Source organism: Toxotes jaculatrix, chromosome 14 (genome assembly GCF_017976425.1).
Source record: "Toxotes jaculatrix isolate fToxJac2 chromosome 14, fToxJac2.pri, whole genome shotgun sequence".
Classification (NCBI taxonomy): Eukaryota; Metazoa; Chordata; class Actinopteri; family Toxotidae; genus Toxotes; species Toxotes jaculatrix.
The window spans coordinates 11,740,910-11,756,929 of NC_054407.1; the positions used below are offsets into that span (position 1 = coordinate 11,740,910).

At 40.5% G+C, this 16,020-nt stretch overlaps 2 protein-coding genes across 2 annotated transcripts; one reads left to right on the forward strand and one right to left on the reverse strand.

Annotated features, from left to right (window-relative positions):
• Positions 1-5,178: 5,178 nt before the first annotated feature.
• mau2 (MAU2 sister chromatid cohesion factor) lies at positions 5,179-11,935 on the reverse strand. The gene is made up of 19 exons (XM_041056262.1): positions 11,588-11,935; positions 11,388-11,405; positions 11,164-11,229; positions 10,863-10,958; positions 10,680-10,774; positions 10,556-10,583; positions 10,294-10,449; positions 10,063-10,209; positions 9,873-9,963; positions 9,680-9,783; positions 9,464-9,541; positions 9,048-9,113; positions 8,724-8,807; positions 8,568-8,617; positions 8,404-8,481; positions 8,185-8,296; positions 7,995-8,085; positions 7,130-7,257; positions 5,179-7,024 (listed from the first exon to the last, which is right to left on the reverse strand). Exons 1-19 carry the CDS (start codon positions 11,819-11,821, stop codon positions 6,950-6,952), a joined length of 1,797 nt encoding a protein of 598 aa, XP_040912196.1. The 5' UTR covers positions 11,822-11,935; the 3' UTR covers positions 5,179-6,949.
• Positions 11,936-12,646: 711 nt separating this feature from the next.
• On the forward strand, positions 12,647-15,942 carry armc6 (armadillo repeat containing 6). Its single transcript, XM_041055363.1, has 7 exons — positions 12,647-12,977; positions 13,297-13,382; positions 13,479-14,049; positions 14,179-14,324; positions 14,404-14,535; positions 14,683-14,820; positions 14,918-15,942. Exons 1-7 carry the CDS (start codon positions 12,857-12,859, stop codon positions 15,128-15,130), a joined length of 1,407 nt encoding a protein of 468 aa, XP_040911297.1. The 5' UTR covers positions 12,647-12,856; the 3' UTR covers positions 15,131-15,942.
• The last annotated feature ends 78 nt before the right edge of the window (positions 15,943-16,020 follow it).

Sequence of the window (16,020 nt, forward strand, 5' to 3'; positions counted from 1 at the left end):
GCCACCAATAGCAGACACACAGTAACCTGAGGTTCATGTACAGTCTACTGTGTGCATTGTACTGTATGGAAACTTTGAGGTGACAGAGTGCATGGGAGTGGGAGGAGTGGGGGTCAGTAGTGGCCCAATAGCAAACTTCTGCCTTGGGGCCCTCTAATGGGTTAATCAGGTTCTGCCAGAAAGTCCAGTAAATACACAACGAGAGTTCACATGGCTACTGTATCATACAAATATGCAGTATAGTGCATTTTTCATCCTAATCATAAAGTCAAAAAGCTTCAGCATCATATTATCCCCCAAACTCTGTCTGACTATCTGACTATTTACCTCCAGCCTTTCAACAGGGAACTGCATCACTACCACATCTGGATCCTTATCCCAACCTCAGCATCATATAATTAACCCCTGTCTCTTACGCTGGCATCACATTTGACTTGACCTGACTGACCCCATATTAAGATCTAAACATCAACACCAGCACTGTATCTTCTGTATTAACTGAGGTTTTTAAAAAATCATATTCCAGCACCAATCCTCAACTGTATCCTTACTCAGAACAGTACAGTAGTACTGTACAGTAGGGATTAAGTCAAGGGTTGTATTATTAACCAGTCCACCAGGCTTACAGTTAGAGTCAGATCCATACATGTGAGTCCAGAGCACACACGGTAGGGTTACTACGTCAGAAGTTGCAGAATCGCCTCCATAAAGGCTCCAGCTGGCTGCCTCTTTCATGACAAGACCCACATCCCTTCAAAGCATCCCTGTGAACTGAACTAATCCTCTCTCATCCACAAACACTTATATAAATGCACGTGCACACACATATGTGTTTGAAATACTGTGATCTGAGTAAGAGAAGTAGTCGTTCACAAAGACTGAAGTGGGCAGGGGTGCCTTTTCTCTAACAGGTCAGGGGGTTGGGGTGTTTGAGTGCTTTGTCAGCCTCACCCTGCCGTTCTTTAAATGACAAAAAAAAGCTCTCTGTAGATGATGCTGTGTCATCAAGTCTGATTGTTTCCGTCCTCTCATCCTTCCTCTCCATCTCCTGTGGCTACAGACAGTCTAGTATAAATGCAATCACCCTACCCAAAGCAAAATTTTAATGAAAATAAGAAAACACTCTGGAGTTTATATGTTATGATGAATCTTTCCATAAATATTGTCAGTTTTCCTGTGGGCTCGTGCACCAATAACTGTTACCTCAGCAATACCAAGATCAGGCAGGACAATGATTTCATGTCTTCGGTATTATTTTCTGGGATTTTGGTCATTTTTAGCTACCTGGTCGGAGGAATACTTGTTGTACTTAGAACAACTGCATTGTCAGATGCATTTCAGCCTGGGGCTGTCATCAAGGTCATTAGGTTCTTTGTATTTGTAAAGAGTTGTATGATTACCCTTACTGAGGCCTGATGTCAACGCTATTGAACGAAAAGTCATGGGATCACCAGCGTTCACAAAGACTGTGAATATCTCCAACAAATTTCATGGTATTCCATCCAACAGTCAAGACATGTCATTCTGAGCCAAAAATGTCATTTTGTTGGTGACGCTATAAGAACATTTAGGGGACCAGCGAGTCATTAGGATTCATCCTCTGGGAACCACGAATATTAGTAACAATTTTGTGCCAATTCATATCGTGAGTAAGTGAGAAGTTAGACCTGCTGATAGCACTAAAAGAAAAGTCAGTCTATCACCAATTCATCAGGACCCATCCTCTGGGGACCACGAATGTCTGAACCACGTTTTACAGAAATCAATCCAGTAGTTGTTGAGACATTTTTCTAAAAAACTAGAAAATCAACCTTCTGGTGGCGCTAGATAAAAAGTCAGGGGATCGCCAAAGCTGATACGATTCATCTTCTGAGAACCATGAATGTCTGAACAAAATTTCACTCTAATCAATTCAATAGTTGTTGAGATATTCAGTTTGGATCACAGTGTTGTAACAAACAGCTGACTGACCATGCCAAGCCTTACACTCCAGGACCTATTTAGTTGGCCAGTTACTGTAAAGATTCAATACATTTTACATAATTCATTCATTACAATGTTACAACTGCTTGCCAGGACTATAAATAAACAAAATAAACAGATTCTAATTTGTCTTTTAATAAATGCACAGTGATAGATAGAAAATAACAAGTACACCTGGAAATATAATACAGAGAGCAGTCCTGCTATGACTGTCTACAGATGAAGATCATGATGATCTCATGATGAAGATCATGCCATTAGATGTGGTTGTGGTCTTCCTTTAAAGGTATGGTTATTCCCTGAGGTTGGGCTTCAGGAGGGTGTATTAGATTACATAATATTGTCAGGTGGGCCTATTTCTTTGTCCACCTCATCTAATTTAAAAACAGTGCACATTTTGTTTACTCATTGTTTACAGCTATTACATAACAAACCAGATAGGCCTAATGAAATGGGACACAGGGGCCTTTTTTTTTTTTTTTTTAAATAAGGCGTTACTGTTTTATAAATTGATTGATACGTGGGGAGGATGGGGGTGAACTGAGGTTATGCACTAAATCTAAAAGGAGGTGGTTTAAACACACATCAGTCTACAGTTTGACAGGACAGAGTCACTCAGTTGGTGCTGTCCAGGTGAAATGATCAGCTCTGAAACCAGACTGAGGTGAGGTGAGCCTCCAGCCTCTGTCTCCTCTGCCTCTCCCTCTCTCTCTCTCTCTCTCTCTCTCTCTCTCTCTCTCCGTGTGGAGTAGGCCTAATGGCCGCCCGTAACAACATGACAGCTTCAACTTAATCCTCATTAAGTACTGTAACAATGCAGGAAGTAGCTGCTGCAGTCACGATTAGACGGGCTCACTATTTGGCAGGAAATGGCTCCTTTCAGCTGCGTCCAAGACACCTAGAGCGTCCCAAAACTTTTCACTTTATTCTCAGTCATCTTCTCCCTTTGGTGTCGATAGTTTCCCGGCATCAGTGAACACGAGGGTGTAAGGAAGGGGAGAAGACATATGATAACTGGATGAAAATACGTTCTTTGTTTACATGTTTTATATAAACAAAAACAATCAGTAGATGAGCTATCGGAGGGTGTCTCCATTGAATATCGATGTATGAGATCGGCTGCGTAACTTAAATGAACAAAGACGATTACGTCCGAAATTTCACAATAATGATAATGATTTGTGAATGAGAATCCAGCCCAGTGATCAGCCCATGATAATATCCAGCCCAGTTTACTTTCATATTACAGCAATTATTTTGTCAAAGTCGGGTCTTATATGCTCGGTATTTCATATATGTGAAATATATATATTAAAAGACAAATATATATATTATATGTAAATATATATTTCAAGCGTCTTTCTAGTTGATACCTTAGAACAAAAAGTGCACATATTTATTATTTATTCATTTTTTAAATCTAATAATTTATTAGATTATGTTTTGCATCTGATTGGTAAACCTCCAACACTACTGATGATACAATGATAATGATTAAAAAAATACAATAATGATTAAAAAAACCCACTTCAGCCCTACATCTTTTAAATTAATGTAATATTTAGCTGAATAATTCTTATTGGTGTTTTGTTTTTTTTTAACGTTTAAACTGTCTAAACATGTAAAGCCTTCCCAGACTCGTTCTGCAAGTGTGACTGTTGTTTGTACAATTAGTGTAATGGATTCCAGGTTTTATTTCAGGATCACATTACATTGATGTAGTTACATGTAATCAATGTAATAAGAAAATGGTAAACTGCACACTGAAGAGTAAAACTGAAGAGTACAGACAATTACAACAAAGCATCTGTGAGCATTCTTTGGCCTGACTGATTAACCCGCATTCAAAGTGCAACCAACTGGTTTCCTGTCTGAGATATTGAGGTTTAAATGTGTTGTGGCATACTCTTCATCCCTTCATAAGATATCTCCCTCCGAACAGCTGCTTTTCTCCAAACATTTTCTCTGTGTCTCATTCACTCATATGACAGTAATTTCTTTAATTTTTATGGGCTAGGAACAGCCTCTCAGACAGCTGGATGTCAGCACTTATCATCTGAATCATGAGGCCTTTCGATGACCTTTTTCCGTAACAGATGACCTGATCCTCATCTCTCTTACGATCTTGATGACCTTTGCATTAGACAAAAATTTTGTCATCTCCTTCAAACTTTACTGGGTTGTTCGTGTGACTATTTGCAGTGACACATTTTTGCTGTTGTGTTGGTTATGTGCTCAAGCGCGTTACATATGAAATGAAACAATGGCTATTCAGTCTCATCACACTCAATTTTCTGATAACAATACACAGTGTTGTCACAATGTCTTTTTTGAGGAGACAATCTTTAGTCGAGCATAAATAACACAGACACCGCTGCACAGACTTCATATTGGACCCAGGAGTTTAATTCTGGCAAACTCGTGGATGTTAATAAGCAACAGATTATAAAAATTTCTAGTTATCTTTTCAGCCTGTTATTGAGGACTGCCGACTAAAGCTTTAACCCCTTAAACTTTTAAAGAGGGCAGGCTATAATTAAAATCTGAGCTCTTATGACTGAATTGCATTCTATCAAATTTGGCTTTTAATGTAACATCTCTATTTGGCCTTAAAGAACAAATGTCAGTATGCTGGTTTAAGTTTTAGCCTGTTAACTATACACAATGCACAGTTTCAGTTTTTTTATGTTTCATGCATCCATTGGTTTCCTTTCATTTCTGTATGCTATAAACAGAGTAGTAGAGTTGTACAATCCTTCACTGTGTGGTAATGTAGCGTAAGTGCAGACTGATGTGAAAACTCTGAACTGCATTATCCAAAGCCAGTAAAGTAACTTTGACATAAATTAATGCAGACTTCACAGAGACAACTTAAGCAAATATCACAAGTATGCTTACAGATTTTCATAAAATATGGGAAATGTATGAAAAGAGAGATGGAAAATATATTCAAACAAACATCTGGTATGGTCCTTTCATGTCAGCACTTTGATTTTATAGTCTGTTTCATTTCAAATCAGTTATGAGTGGTGAAATGCAGTGACATCAAGACATTGCACCACACAGAGCATCTGCACCTCTCTATATTCATTGCCTAGCTTCTCTCTCTTTGCATGAGGTATCTCATAGGTTTGGTAAGTCAAATTTTAAAGGCATATTCAATATGAATAAAGAAGTCATTCTACTTTTGAATTTTTATTTATATAAAAGTCATAAATGTGTTAAATGTTAAGCATAGTTGAAATGACAGTGGGGGCGAACAACAAATCAAACATTCAGTTTTATAAAATACTGCAAAATAATATTAATAAATGACAACCGTACTGTAGTTGTTATTATAGCAAATACTTTGCAAATAGCCAAACTAAGTAGTTAATTTTTAGATAGTAAAAACTATGAGTACAGAAATCTGCATAACGAATGTAAATGTCTTAACTAGGTAAAACTAAAATGTACCCTTCCCACAGTAGTGTCACTAAATTGACAGTCCTACCAGTTATAAACAACAAAGGCAAAAAGGCAAATGCATCTGCTATAATGAAAAGCAATATTAAATAAATAAGTTATTTAAATACAGATTTATACTGCCATCATCTGGAAGAAATGAGTAAAACAGGAAAAGAGAACAACTGTAGTGAGAAAAATAAAACAATTATTCCAAAAATACTTCCATGGAAAAGATAAAATTGTAGGTTTCATCATGAAACAACGTATGTGCAAACAGGTAACAGTCAATCTTATTTAGTAGAAATATTACTATTATTACTAGTTTCTTGACTCCAGGCAAAATGTGCACAGAATATAAACACACACCACAGTGAGAATGAAATGGTAAAAATCTAAAGGGAATTACAGTCAGGCAGCAAGTCCACTGAATTGTAATGTCAGCAAAGTACCCAAATACTCTTTATGAGGCATCAAAGTCTCAAACAAGTTCACTTTTCTTACCTTTAGAACACTATTACACACTGTTGGATGTCAAGCCAAAGGTTGCATTTGTATAAAATGGTCAGCTGTCTAGTAAGTCCAATGTAATTTTAAATTGTCATCGATCTCAGGTCAGCATGAATGCTCACAACTGTTCCACTTCAGTGAATAAAACACATGTGCAGCTCAATCACCAAACATATCAAACTTACCACTAAACTATATTAAGATCATTACAGATATATAGTATACTGCATTTCCAAATGTATCCTAACTAATACTGTGTATCGGAACTGGCCAAACAGTGCTTTGAAAAAACAGTGAGCTCATGCACAATAATAGACTGAGTCTGTCTCTAAATTATCTTAAAATCTATGTGTTCTCGCAGAATTTTTATTTTATTTCATCCAATATAAAAATACCTCCTTAATGGTTTTGCAAGAAAGAGTAAAGAGATGTGCTAATTGGCATTTTTCAGAAATTTCATTTCTTTCTGAGAGTTACATGAGAAGGTGGAACCCACTCTAAAGCCCTTTCCCCCTCTTCAGCCTTTATGCTGTGGTCAGTTACCTGTTTGCTGGTGATGGCTTCATATTTACTATAAAGACATAAGAGTGGTATCAACCTTCACATCTAACTCTCGGTATCAAGGAAAACGACTGTATTTCTCAAAAATGCTCATGTTTTTCTATCATTTTTCATTTGTTTTAGAGCTGGCAGAATAAACTACTACAACCACTCCAAAGAGTGCCAGTGCAATAAAAATTTGCCCACGACACCTCATGCAAAACTTGTTACTTAAAATCCAGTCATAATGTCCCACTGCTCCAAATGAGTGAAGGAATGCACTGAATGGAGGCCTGCCAAATGACACAGTGCACTATGCCTTCAGTTTCTAATTTAGTTTTCGTGCCTTCCTTCCCTCCTACCCTTCTATCAGCCATTTCTTCTTTTTTTTCTGTTCACCTTTTTCTGTCATTTTTTTCCCTGAAATTTCTCCCCTGTGTTTCCTCATCCTTGTCGGGGTGGGACGTGGTTCTCAGAGAAGGCTGGCCAGGCTGGTTGTAGGTCCATTCTGAGGCTGAAACTGCACAGGTGGGAGGCCGTCTGTCCACTGCAACAAACAAATTACAACATTACTCACTTCCAATATCCAAGCAGGGTGGACTGACTCACCGTTGTATGAGCTGGTTGGTTGGCTGAGTGATATTGTGCTTACACTGATGAGGTTGTGCTCAGGGAGGCTGCAGGCTGCAATGTGGTCCTGCAGGAGCTGCTGGGAAAAGTTCTGGTGCATCTGAGCTGCCTCGTGGGCATCCATGGTGTTTCCACAAGCCTTGTTCAGATCTGCTGGGGAACAGAACGTTGTGAAGACTGATGACCACAGCAGCAATTTTCTGTTTAACAATTCTGGATCCTAACGTCACATCCACGTCCTTCAATATTTCTTTGATGTACAAAGTTACTGCAGTGTAAGCAAGGGTTGCCAGAGTCCAATGCTAATTCAGTTGTGGCCTCATGACACTGTGGTGTACTGATACTGAGACATGGGTATCTCTGCTGCCTCTGCAGGAGATCTCTCCCAGCATGACTGTGGAGTCTTATTTTGTTTTGTCCCTCTGTGCTAGAAATATATCCAGGTGATCTTATGGTGTGTTTATGTGGCCAAAAAAAAAACCTAAAACATAAAACTAAGAAAATCAAGTAACATCACCAACAGCTGTTTTTGCCCTGTTAATTGCTGAGCCTAAAACTGGCACTGTCAGTCAGTGCCATCATCAGACCAAAAAGTCCACTAGTACAAAACAAAAATCAAAACTGAATGGGCATGAGCTTTCCTCTTGCGCCCCCATCAGGCGATCTTATCTTCAAACAGGCAGACTGCAATGAAAGCTGTGAATTTCTCCCTGGTGTCAATTAATTATTATCTTATTATACTTGCGGGATGTAATTAACAGTTCAGCTTGCACAGACTGCCAGTGAGGATTTGGAATTTCTTGTTTTAACATATTTTGAGTAAATATTTCGTGTAATAAAACACACAATTAACCTCAGTGTGAGTTAAAGCTGTGTGACAGCTGTACCTTTGAGAAGTGCAGAGGACCACAGCTGCACAGACATGTCTGGGATTTTGCTGGCAAGCTGCATTGCAGGAACCACCATATTGTTACTTTCCTGGAGAAAATATGGAACCAGATATGCAGTCAAGATCACATCTACAGTACTACTGTGTGTGGTTTAATGGATAGTATATCTGGTGATTTGTGGACTCACCCTGTGGTTGCCCAGGACAAAAAAGATGTGTCCCAGAAGGACTAGTGAGCAAGCAGTCAACCTGTTTAGATCCTCAGCATTAGACATCTTCAGGGTCTCCCTTAGAAATCTTCTGTTGATGCAAGTTTACATGTAAAGCTTTCTTATTATAAACTTGGGCGCAGAACATCAACATTTAATGTAAAGTTTACATTTCTCATAGGAAGTGGCTGTTCTTACTTGGCCTCATTGTAACGTCCTTGGAAGAAAGACAGGAGCCCTCTGATGTAAAACGCTGCAGCTCGTAGACAATGAGAGCTGAAGAAGGCAAAGTTACGTTATTTAAAAATTCAGCAAAAGGCACGTGACAAACTTATATGATGCAACACTTTCTCTGTATTTACCTGACAGGAAAATTGTGATCAGGGTTAATCCTCTCTAGAAGGCTGTACAGCTGTTGATTCAAATCAAACATTATACTCAAAGTAAAGGAAAAAAACACACACACACATTTGTAATTGTTTACTGCAACTGCTAGGGGAAGAAAATGGCTTTCTGACCTCTTGATGTCTGTTGCCTTCCCGGATGTAGACGCTGGCCAGGTTGGTCACAATGAAAGTCCACAGCTCCTGGTGTGTTGTCATCTAACAGAAGACAAAAACACAAAAGAGAAGACGTTGACAACACTGAGTCTTCAAAGCCTTACACAGCCAAAGGTTTTTATAGCCCAAACTATTGCTTTTTGAAATGAAAAATGTTACGGTCACATGTTCGCCTAGTGTCTTTAAAAAAAACTTTTCAGTAACAAATACAAACAGACTTCTGGATAAACCCAAGGGGTCAAAGTAGCAGACAGGGGGCAACTGTGATGATATGAAACTCACCTGTAGAGCAGCAGTGAACTGAGCCTCAGCGTTATCCATGCAGTTCACTGAGATACAGTAGAGGCCCTGACACAGAAAAAGAGGAAACAGATGTGAGTGGTTCATATTATCTGGGACAGATGTGTCTTGTCAGCAGTGAGCAGTTCTACTTTACTCTGCAACCAAGGGACTTAAACAAAACCATAAATGAGAAAAAAAAGGGAAATGTTCAAACATGTGTGAGCAGAATTTTGCTGCATATTTCAAGGGCTTGAAGAAGAGACTGTTGAGCTTTGATGAAGGCTGTGAAGGCTGTGACAGAAGAATGTGTATGTTGCCATTCCTACATCTGCATCTTATCTAATTTGTTTTATCGTAATACAGTGTGTTTCCCTTTCTGTAAAAAGTGTGTGTGTTGCCCTTTCTTGCAGACTTACCAGCAGTGTATGAAGCTGGGCAGCATGATTTGTAAATAGCCTGGGAGACTGCTGGCAAAGCTGACAAACCTGAGAAATCTACACACAGACAAAGACCTTCTCAATCTTAAACAAGACAGACAACCCGTGGAGCAAACAGCTATTAAAGAATCTATGCTTCTGTTCACAAACAGCGGCTGTCTGGAGACAGACTGTCCTTCACAGCTGATGACTCACCTCTTGTAAAGCTGTGGCCTTGTGTCCGGTGACAAGCCGGCACATGATGATATGCTCCAGCAGGATGACTTGGAACGTGGACAGGATGGGACTGCTGTCCAGCACTTTGGACACATACAGATGGACCAGAGTTGATTCAACAACACTGACACCGAGGGGGGAAAACAACAGTGAGAGTATTCCAGCGACTTACTCTTCAGCTTCTCCAGCTGCATGAGAGCTTTGTCTGTGTACTTCTGTGCCTTCTCCAAGTAGCCCGCCTGCATGGAGTGCATCACTGTCACCTTTTTGTATTTAAAAAAAAAAAAAAAAGACATTTCATATTGCAGTTGCACAACATAGACATGCTCTTTTCAGAATACATGCTTGTGACAAAATCTCACCAGGTACACAAGCACACACATGTGCTCTTTGGGCAGCCAGTGGAAGAGAGCTGCTGGATTAGTGGGAAGGATCTCATCATCATGGAGAGTGGAGATGGTCTGGATGCACTGCTGAAGCTGCTTCAGACATGGCTTCACACTCTTCACCTAAACCCAGTGTATAGATAAATACGTGCCTGGCGTCGGCATGATATTGGTTGCAAATAATGAGACATATGGATACAGTTGTACCTGTCCAGCATCCAGGTAGTGTGTAACCTGCAGCACGAGAAAGAAAACTCGGAGGGACTCCTTCTGAATGGGATTTCCCTGCCAGTTCTCCACAATGGTCCCACACAGCGTCAGCAGAGGATGCACCTCGCTCAGCTTCCGCTCCATCAGCAGCAGCTGCAGAGCCACAGATGCATATGTGGTTTACGGAACTGCATGGTAAGAGAGCAGCACCAAGAAGATGTGAAGTGCCTTTAATTAACACTGAACGGTTGAAGCTTACCATTCCTTTGCTTAATAAGAACAGAGCTCTGCAGGAAAAGAAAAGAGCATCACAGTTAATGTGCTATAATGAGCATTAAAACACAGATCAGCATTAAGAACAAAGATGTTCCATCTTTTTTTACCGTGTGTACTCTGATCCCATGACTCTTGCATACTCTGCTCCCACCCCGAGGAGGTCACAGGCAGATACCAAGTCCTTCTCTAGTGCGTGTAATTGCTAAGAAAGAAAGAACATCCCACACATTAATTGCTTCAAATCAACTTACGAAATATGAATATGTCTGTAATGCATGATATTTTCTTACTGCCAGCTGAAAAAGCAGTCTGCAGTGCCAGTAGGGAGTTTGCTGAGAGATCTGAATGGCCTTCCGCAACACTGGTTTGGCCGAGTCCACCAAGTTCTTCAAACCAGAAGCCAATAGATGAGTTACAAAAACAGAGGAAAAACAACCAGGTGACATCTGCTTCAGAAAGTACATTCTTTTTACTCTTGTATTTAAGTTATAGCCTATTAAGGATGTTAGCCTGATGAAACATTGTATTAAAGTTTCCCAGCTTCAACGTTTCGCATTACATTGTTATTACAGGATGTCTGGATGCACCTACCTGTTGACAGTAGAACTCTGATAGAATACTTGCTGCTTCAAACTTGACATCTTCAAATTGAGAGATCTGACATAAATTATTAAGGAGTATTAATACAGAATTAACGCCAAAATAAATCCTGAAACACAACACGTACATGCCTCTAAGGACTTTTGAGGAGTCTGAGGTTACACGCCTGGTATCGACATGCGTGTAATTTCCCATTTCATTCAGAAAAAGGATACTTGCTGTGAAATGAACCACTGTGGAGAAAATAAGAAAAATAAAATATTAGAGTCAGCATCACACTGAGCATCGACCGTGACACTGAAGTGGTGCAATGAATGAAAAAAAGCATTACACACTGGGCGTGTTTCACATGTTTATCCTTTTCAGTGATTCATTGTACCACAGCCCGGTGTCAGACGCTGTGGCTGCTGCTCACCGCTTTCTCCAGGTGAGTCTGGGCCAGCTCGCTGTTCTTTGTGTGGCGGTACAGTACCGAGCCCAGCTGCAGGTGAGTCCGGGCCTCGACCCTCGGAGGCGGCTTGAACTGAAACACCGCCTGCAGACAGTGGACGCACAGGCGGATCTTCGGCGGACTCGACGTGCGAAAATGTTCTGCAAAGCCCAGCAGGGCCAGGTACCAGGGCTCCGGGGCCTCTGTGCTCGCTGCCATCTTGAGTTGTCCGAAGACAAAACAACAACGAAAGATACCAGTTTGCCGCTGGACCGATGCCCGCCGAATCTGGTCCTCAGCTGTAGCTGGCCTCTCTCGTGTTTTCTGCTTCAGTCATTTGCATGAATCTGAGTAATAGCGCTAAGCTATCACAAGATGAAGAATAACTTCCGGTTCTTTCTTGATTTCAAAATAAAACGCCATACGTAACATTTAGGCGAACATAACACTTTTGCGTGATTACGGTTATTGTACCTCATGACAGCAACAACAATAAAACATTTACGGCTACCCATCCCGAAAAAAAAAAAAAACAATTTCACGGCTAAAATCTACGTGACATGTGAGTTCCCAACAGGAATATTATGAATAACATAAATTCCTCCTTTACTTTGAGGAGAAAGTCGTCAAAATAAAACATTGAAGTAAAATGGGCTCTTATCTCACATATAACGTTTCATATCAAGAAGAGGCCAACTCTTCTTAAAACAAACATATTAGCTTCTTCATTTCTACTTTTTGGCCCCGGTAATACAAAAAAAAAGTTATGAAACCGTTGTCTTCAGAAAAACAGTGCTTTGGTGGAACCAATGTTTTGTGGTCTACGTTTCAACGGAGCAAATGTATGAGTGGGACCTTTGGCGGAATTTGTTATTCACTTAAAATGTTCCGCACAATTCACGCCCCGCGCCCACAGCTGAGAGCTGTGGGCAGTGAACGCAACCGGCTACGTAAAGTGCGTAAATCGACAGGGTGGTCGGCTCATTCATAACAGTAGAGCACTGTCACTGGGCGGTGGTATCAGTTGAGTAACTTGAATTATGTCTTTTACGACGATATTTTTCTGAAGTGGGAGCAATCTTACATTAAAATAATTTCTTTACTTAAAGGAAGCTTTGTAAATTTCAGCAGCCATAGTTGGCAACAGGGGAAGAAACACAGCATCTGTTAGCTAACAATAGCTGTTACTGGCTGTCTTGTTGTTTCTCATATTTGACAACACCTTTATTCGTAGCTGAAGAATAACGAGGCAAAATGGCGAAACGGAGGATCACACAGGAAACTTTTGATGCTGCGGTCAGGGAGAACATGGAGGAGTTTGAGATGGATCCCGACGAGGCTTTGAGGGAGGCTGTGGAGCAGTTTGAGTCTCAAGGTAAAATGTGACTGGAGCCATGAGCTCCAATGATCAATGTCCAGACTAGACTAATACTTAGGAAATGTGTGGCCAGTTTTTAACTTTCTCATATTCCAAAATGACAGCTGTCTCATGAAAACTTAGATCAATTAAAAGTCTCTCAATGGCCTAACAGACATCTCTGTACCTTTGTGGGGATAATTGATGTTACTGTACACTCTTCAGTTGTTAGTAGCTTCATCAATGTAAATTATGTTCACCTTGTTCCTCTCCTGTTTTGTACTTGATATTCTATTGCGTGTTGATACATTAACCCTAATTTTATGTGTGGATATAGGTGTGGACCTCACTTGTATAGTACAAGCTGTACCAGCTGTATCATCTGATGAGAAGCAAGAAGAGCAAACACACGAGGTCTTACAGGTAAGTCGTGGCCTGTTTTGTAAAAAGGAACTGCTTAATCTGAAAGTATCCGCTGTCAGAATCTCACTCCGTTTTCACTTCATTTCTCACTTGCAGGCGTTGGATGCCCTCCGCATTGGTAAAGACACTGCTGGTGTTACAGAAGTGAAAGCAGACATAAAATGCTTCACTGAGCAGTGCTCACTTGGCTTTGCCCAGAGGTACCTGGCTGCCCAAAAAGATGCCTACCCCATCATTCTCTCCTACTGCAAAAAGAGTGTGGAGGAGCAGGAGGCTGTGTTGGCTGCTCTGTCCGCTCTGGCTGCACTGACAGATGGACAGCCAGACTTGTTGGATGTGGAGGGCCAGCAGTTCCTTTTGGATGTCCTTAAGAAGTACCAGGCAGATTCCTCTGTGACATGTGTAGCCATCTGTGCTGTACGTCACTGCTGTTTGAAACATGAACAGAACAGGCAGGATTTAGTTAAAGGGGGAGTCCTGCCCCTGCTGACCATTGCCATTACACAACATTGTGGATGTGCGGAGCTGGTGAAGGAGACCTCTGCAGCTCTTAGGGTCATGACTTTTGATGATGATGTCCGTGTTACATTTGGACATGCTCATGAGCACGCCAAGAGTATTGTTCTCGAGCACAATGGACTGAAGGTCTTAATTGAGGCTGCAAAAGGTAAGGCAGGCGGATCGCTGGTTCATTTGGGGGTTCATCATAACAGCTTCAGCTACTATGTCCTTTTTATAAATCAGATCCTGATCTCATTAATGTAATATCTTGACGTCTCATGTTCCTCCCTCACAGCTCACCTTGATAATACTTCTGTTCTGAGTGAGCTCTGTTCAACTTTGTCCCGTCTGGCTGTAAGGAACGAGTTCTGTCAAGACATCTGTGATCTGGGAGGATTAAAACTCATGATGACGTTGCTTGCAGACTGCTATGAAACAGCGGTAATGTACAAAAAACAAACTGATTCAAGATTCAAATTCCATTTTTGTTCTGCTCACTGAACTGGTTTTCCTCTTGCAGGAGTTGGCTAGGCAGGTCCTAAGTGCAATACGAGCCATAGCAGGAAATGATGATGTGAAAGATGCCATTGTTAATGCTGGTGGAGTCGAACTCATTGTCATTGCCATGAACAAACACATGAGCAATTCTGCTGTAAGTTAAATGTCATACTTATGGATTTGATGTAGAATTTACAAATTATTTAGTAAAGTTAGTAAAGTTTTTTTTTATGTAAAAATAAATTTAAGTTGTATAGAAATTCTGCATATGTCCTAAGATTGTGTTCATGTTCTGCTGTAGGTGTGTGAGCAAGGCTGTGCCTGCCTTTCTGTCCTTGCATTGCGTAAACCCAACAACTGCAAAGTCATCATGGAGAATGGAGGTGCCTTGGCTGCTGTGCAGGCAATGAAGGCACATACTGATGCAGTTAATGTGCAGGTAGGAGGTCATTAATAATGAATTTACTCACTTAAAAAAAGAGGCCTGTGACAGTGTGCCAACTCTCCATGTCTGTGTTTTCTTTCTTTATGAACAGAAACAGGGATGTATGCTGTTGAGAAACCTGGTTTCACGTATGCGCAGCTTCAGCCAACCAATCCTGGAGATGGGAGCAGAGGCCCTGATAACGCAGGCACTAAAGACCCATCAAGACTGCGGTGATGTGGGTAAAGCAGCCCTCAGAGATCTGGGGTGCCAGGTGGAGCTTCGAGAGCTGTGGACTGGCAAACATGGCAGCCTCACGAACTGAAAGTAGAGGAGAACATCAATGAACATCATGCACCCTTACAATGAGTTTGCCTGAAATGCATTTTTAGGGAAGATGAAATGTTAGGATGTTGGTGTACATGGCCAAGAACTGGACAAGCAGCTGCACCTACCTAGCTAGACACATTTGTACAGAGTAGTTGTTGTAGAAAAGACTTGTGAGCTTTTCAAACAATCAAGCCACTCGTCCCGCACAATGCCTTTATGAGGCTGAATATATTTTGCAGTCCTTTTTCTGTTTTTGACAAGTATAAAATGCTCATTGTAGTGCTGTTGTACATGTATTATTTGCTATTATTATTTTGTTTACAGATTTTTGATGTCCAATTTCATATCTGTAATGCATTTGTGTTCATGAGAGATGTTAAATGTAGGTTTGTGAGTTTTGTGCCATGGGTAAATATACATGTATTTGCTGCTATGCAAATAGTTTAACTGCACTGTTTTGTGCAGTTTCCTTTCTCATGCTGGCAGAGCCAAATTTTACATGTACTGAATGCCTTATATGTTTACCAGAACAAAACATTTCCTAATTTGTTTTTAGTCTGTTTGTTCATTATTACAGTGTAAAACTCAGATCTCTGATATTTAGAACAACCACTGACCACAGCATATATCCTGCATGGCTATGATAAAACTCACTTCTGATGCATCACCTTTATCTTGCTGTGTGGCCGTGTGTATATCCAGATACAGTGTGTTTGGTGAACCTGAGGCTAACTCTTTTAAATGCTACATTAACTACCTTTTAAAAAATATGGATCTACAAAACATCAGTGCAAGGGATAACATGTTAAAGAGGAAAGGGATGTAAAAGGCAAACATAAAACATGTAAGATAACATTAAACGACAATCATTTAAACAAACGTCTT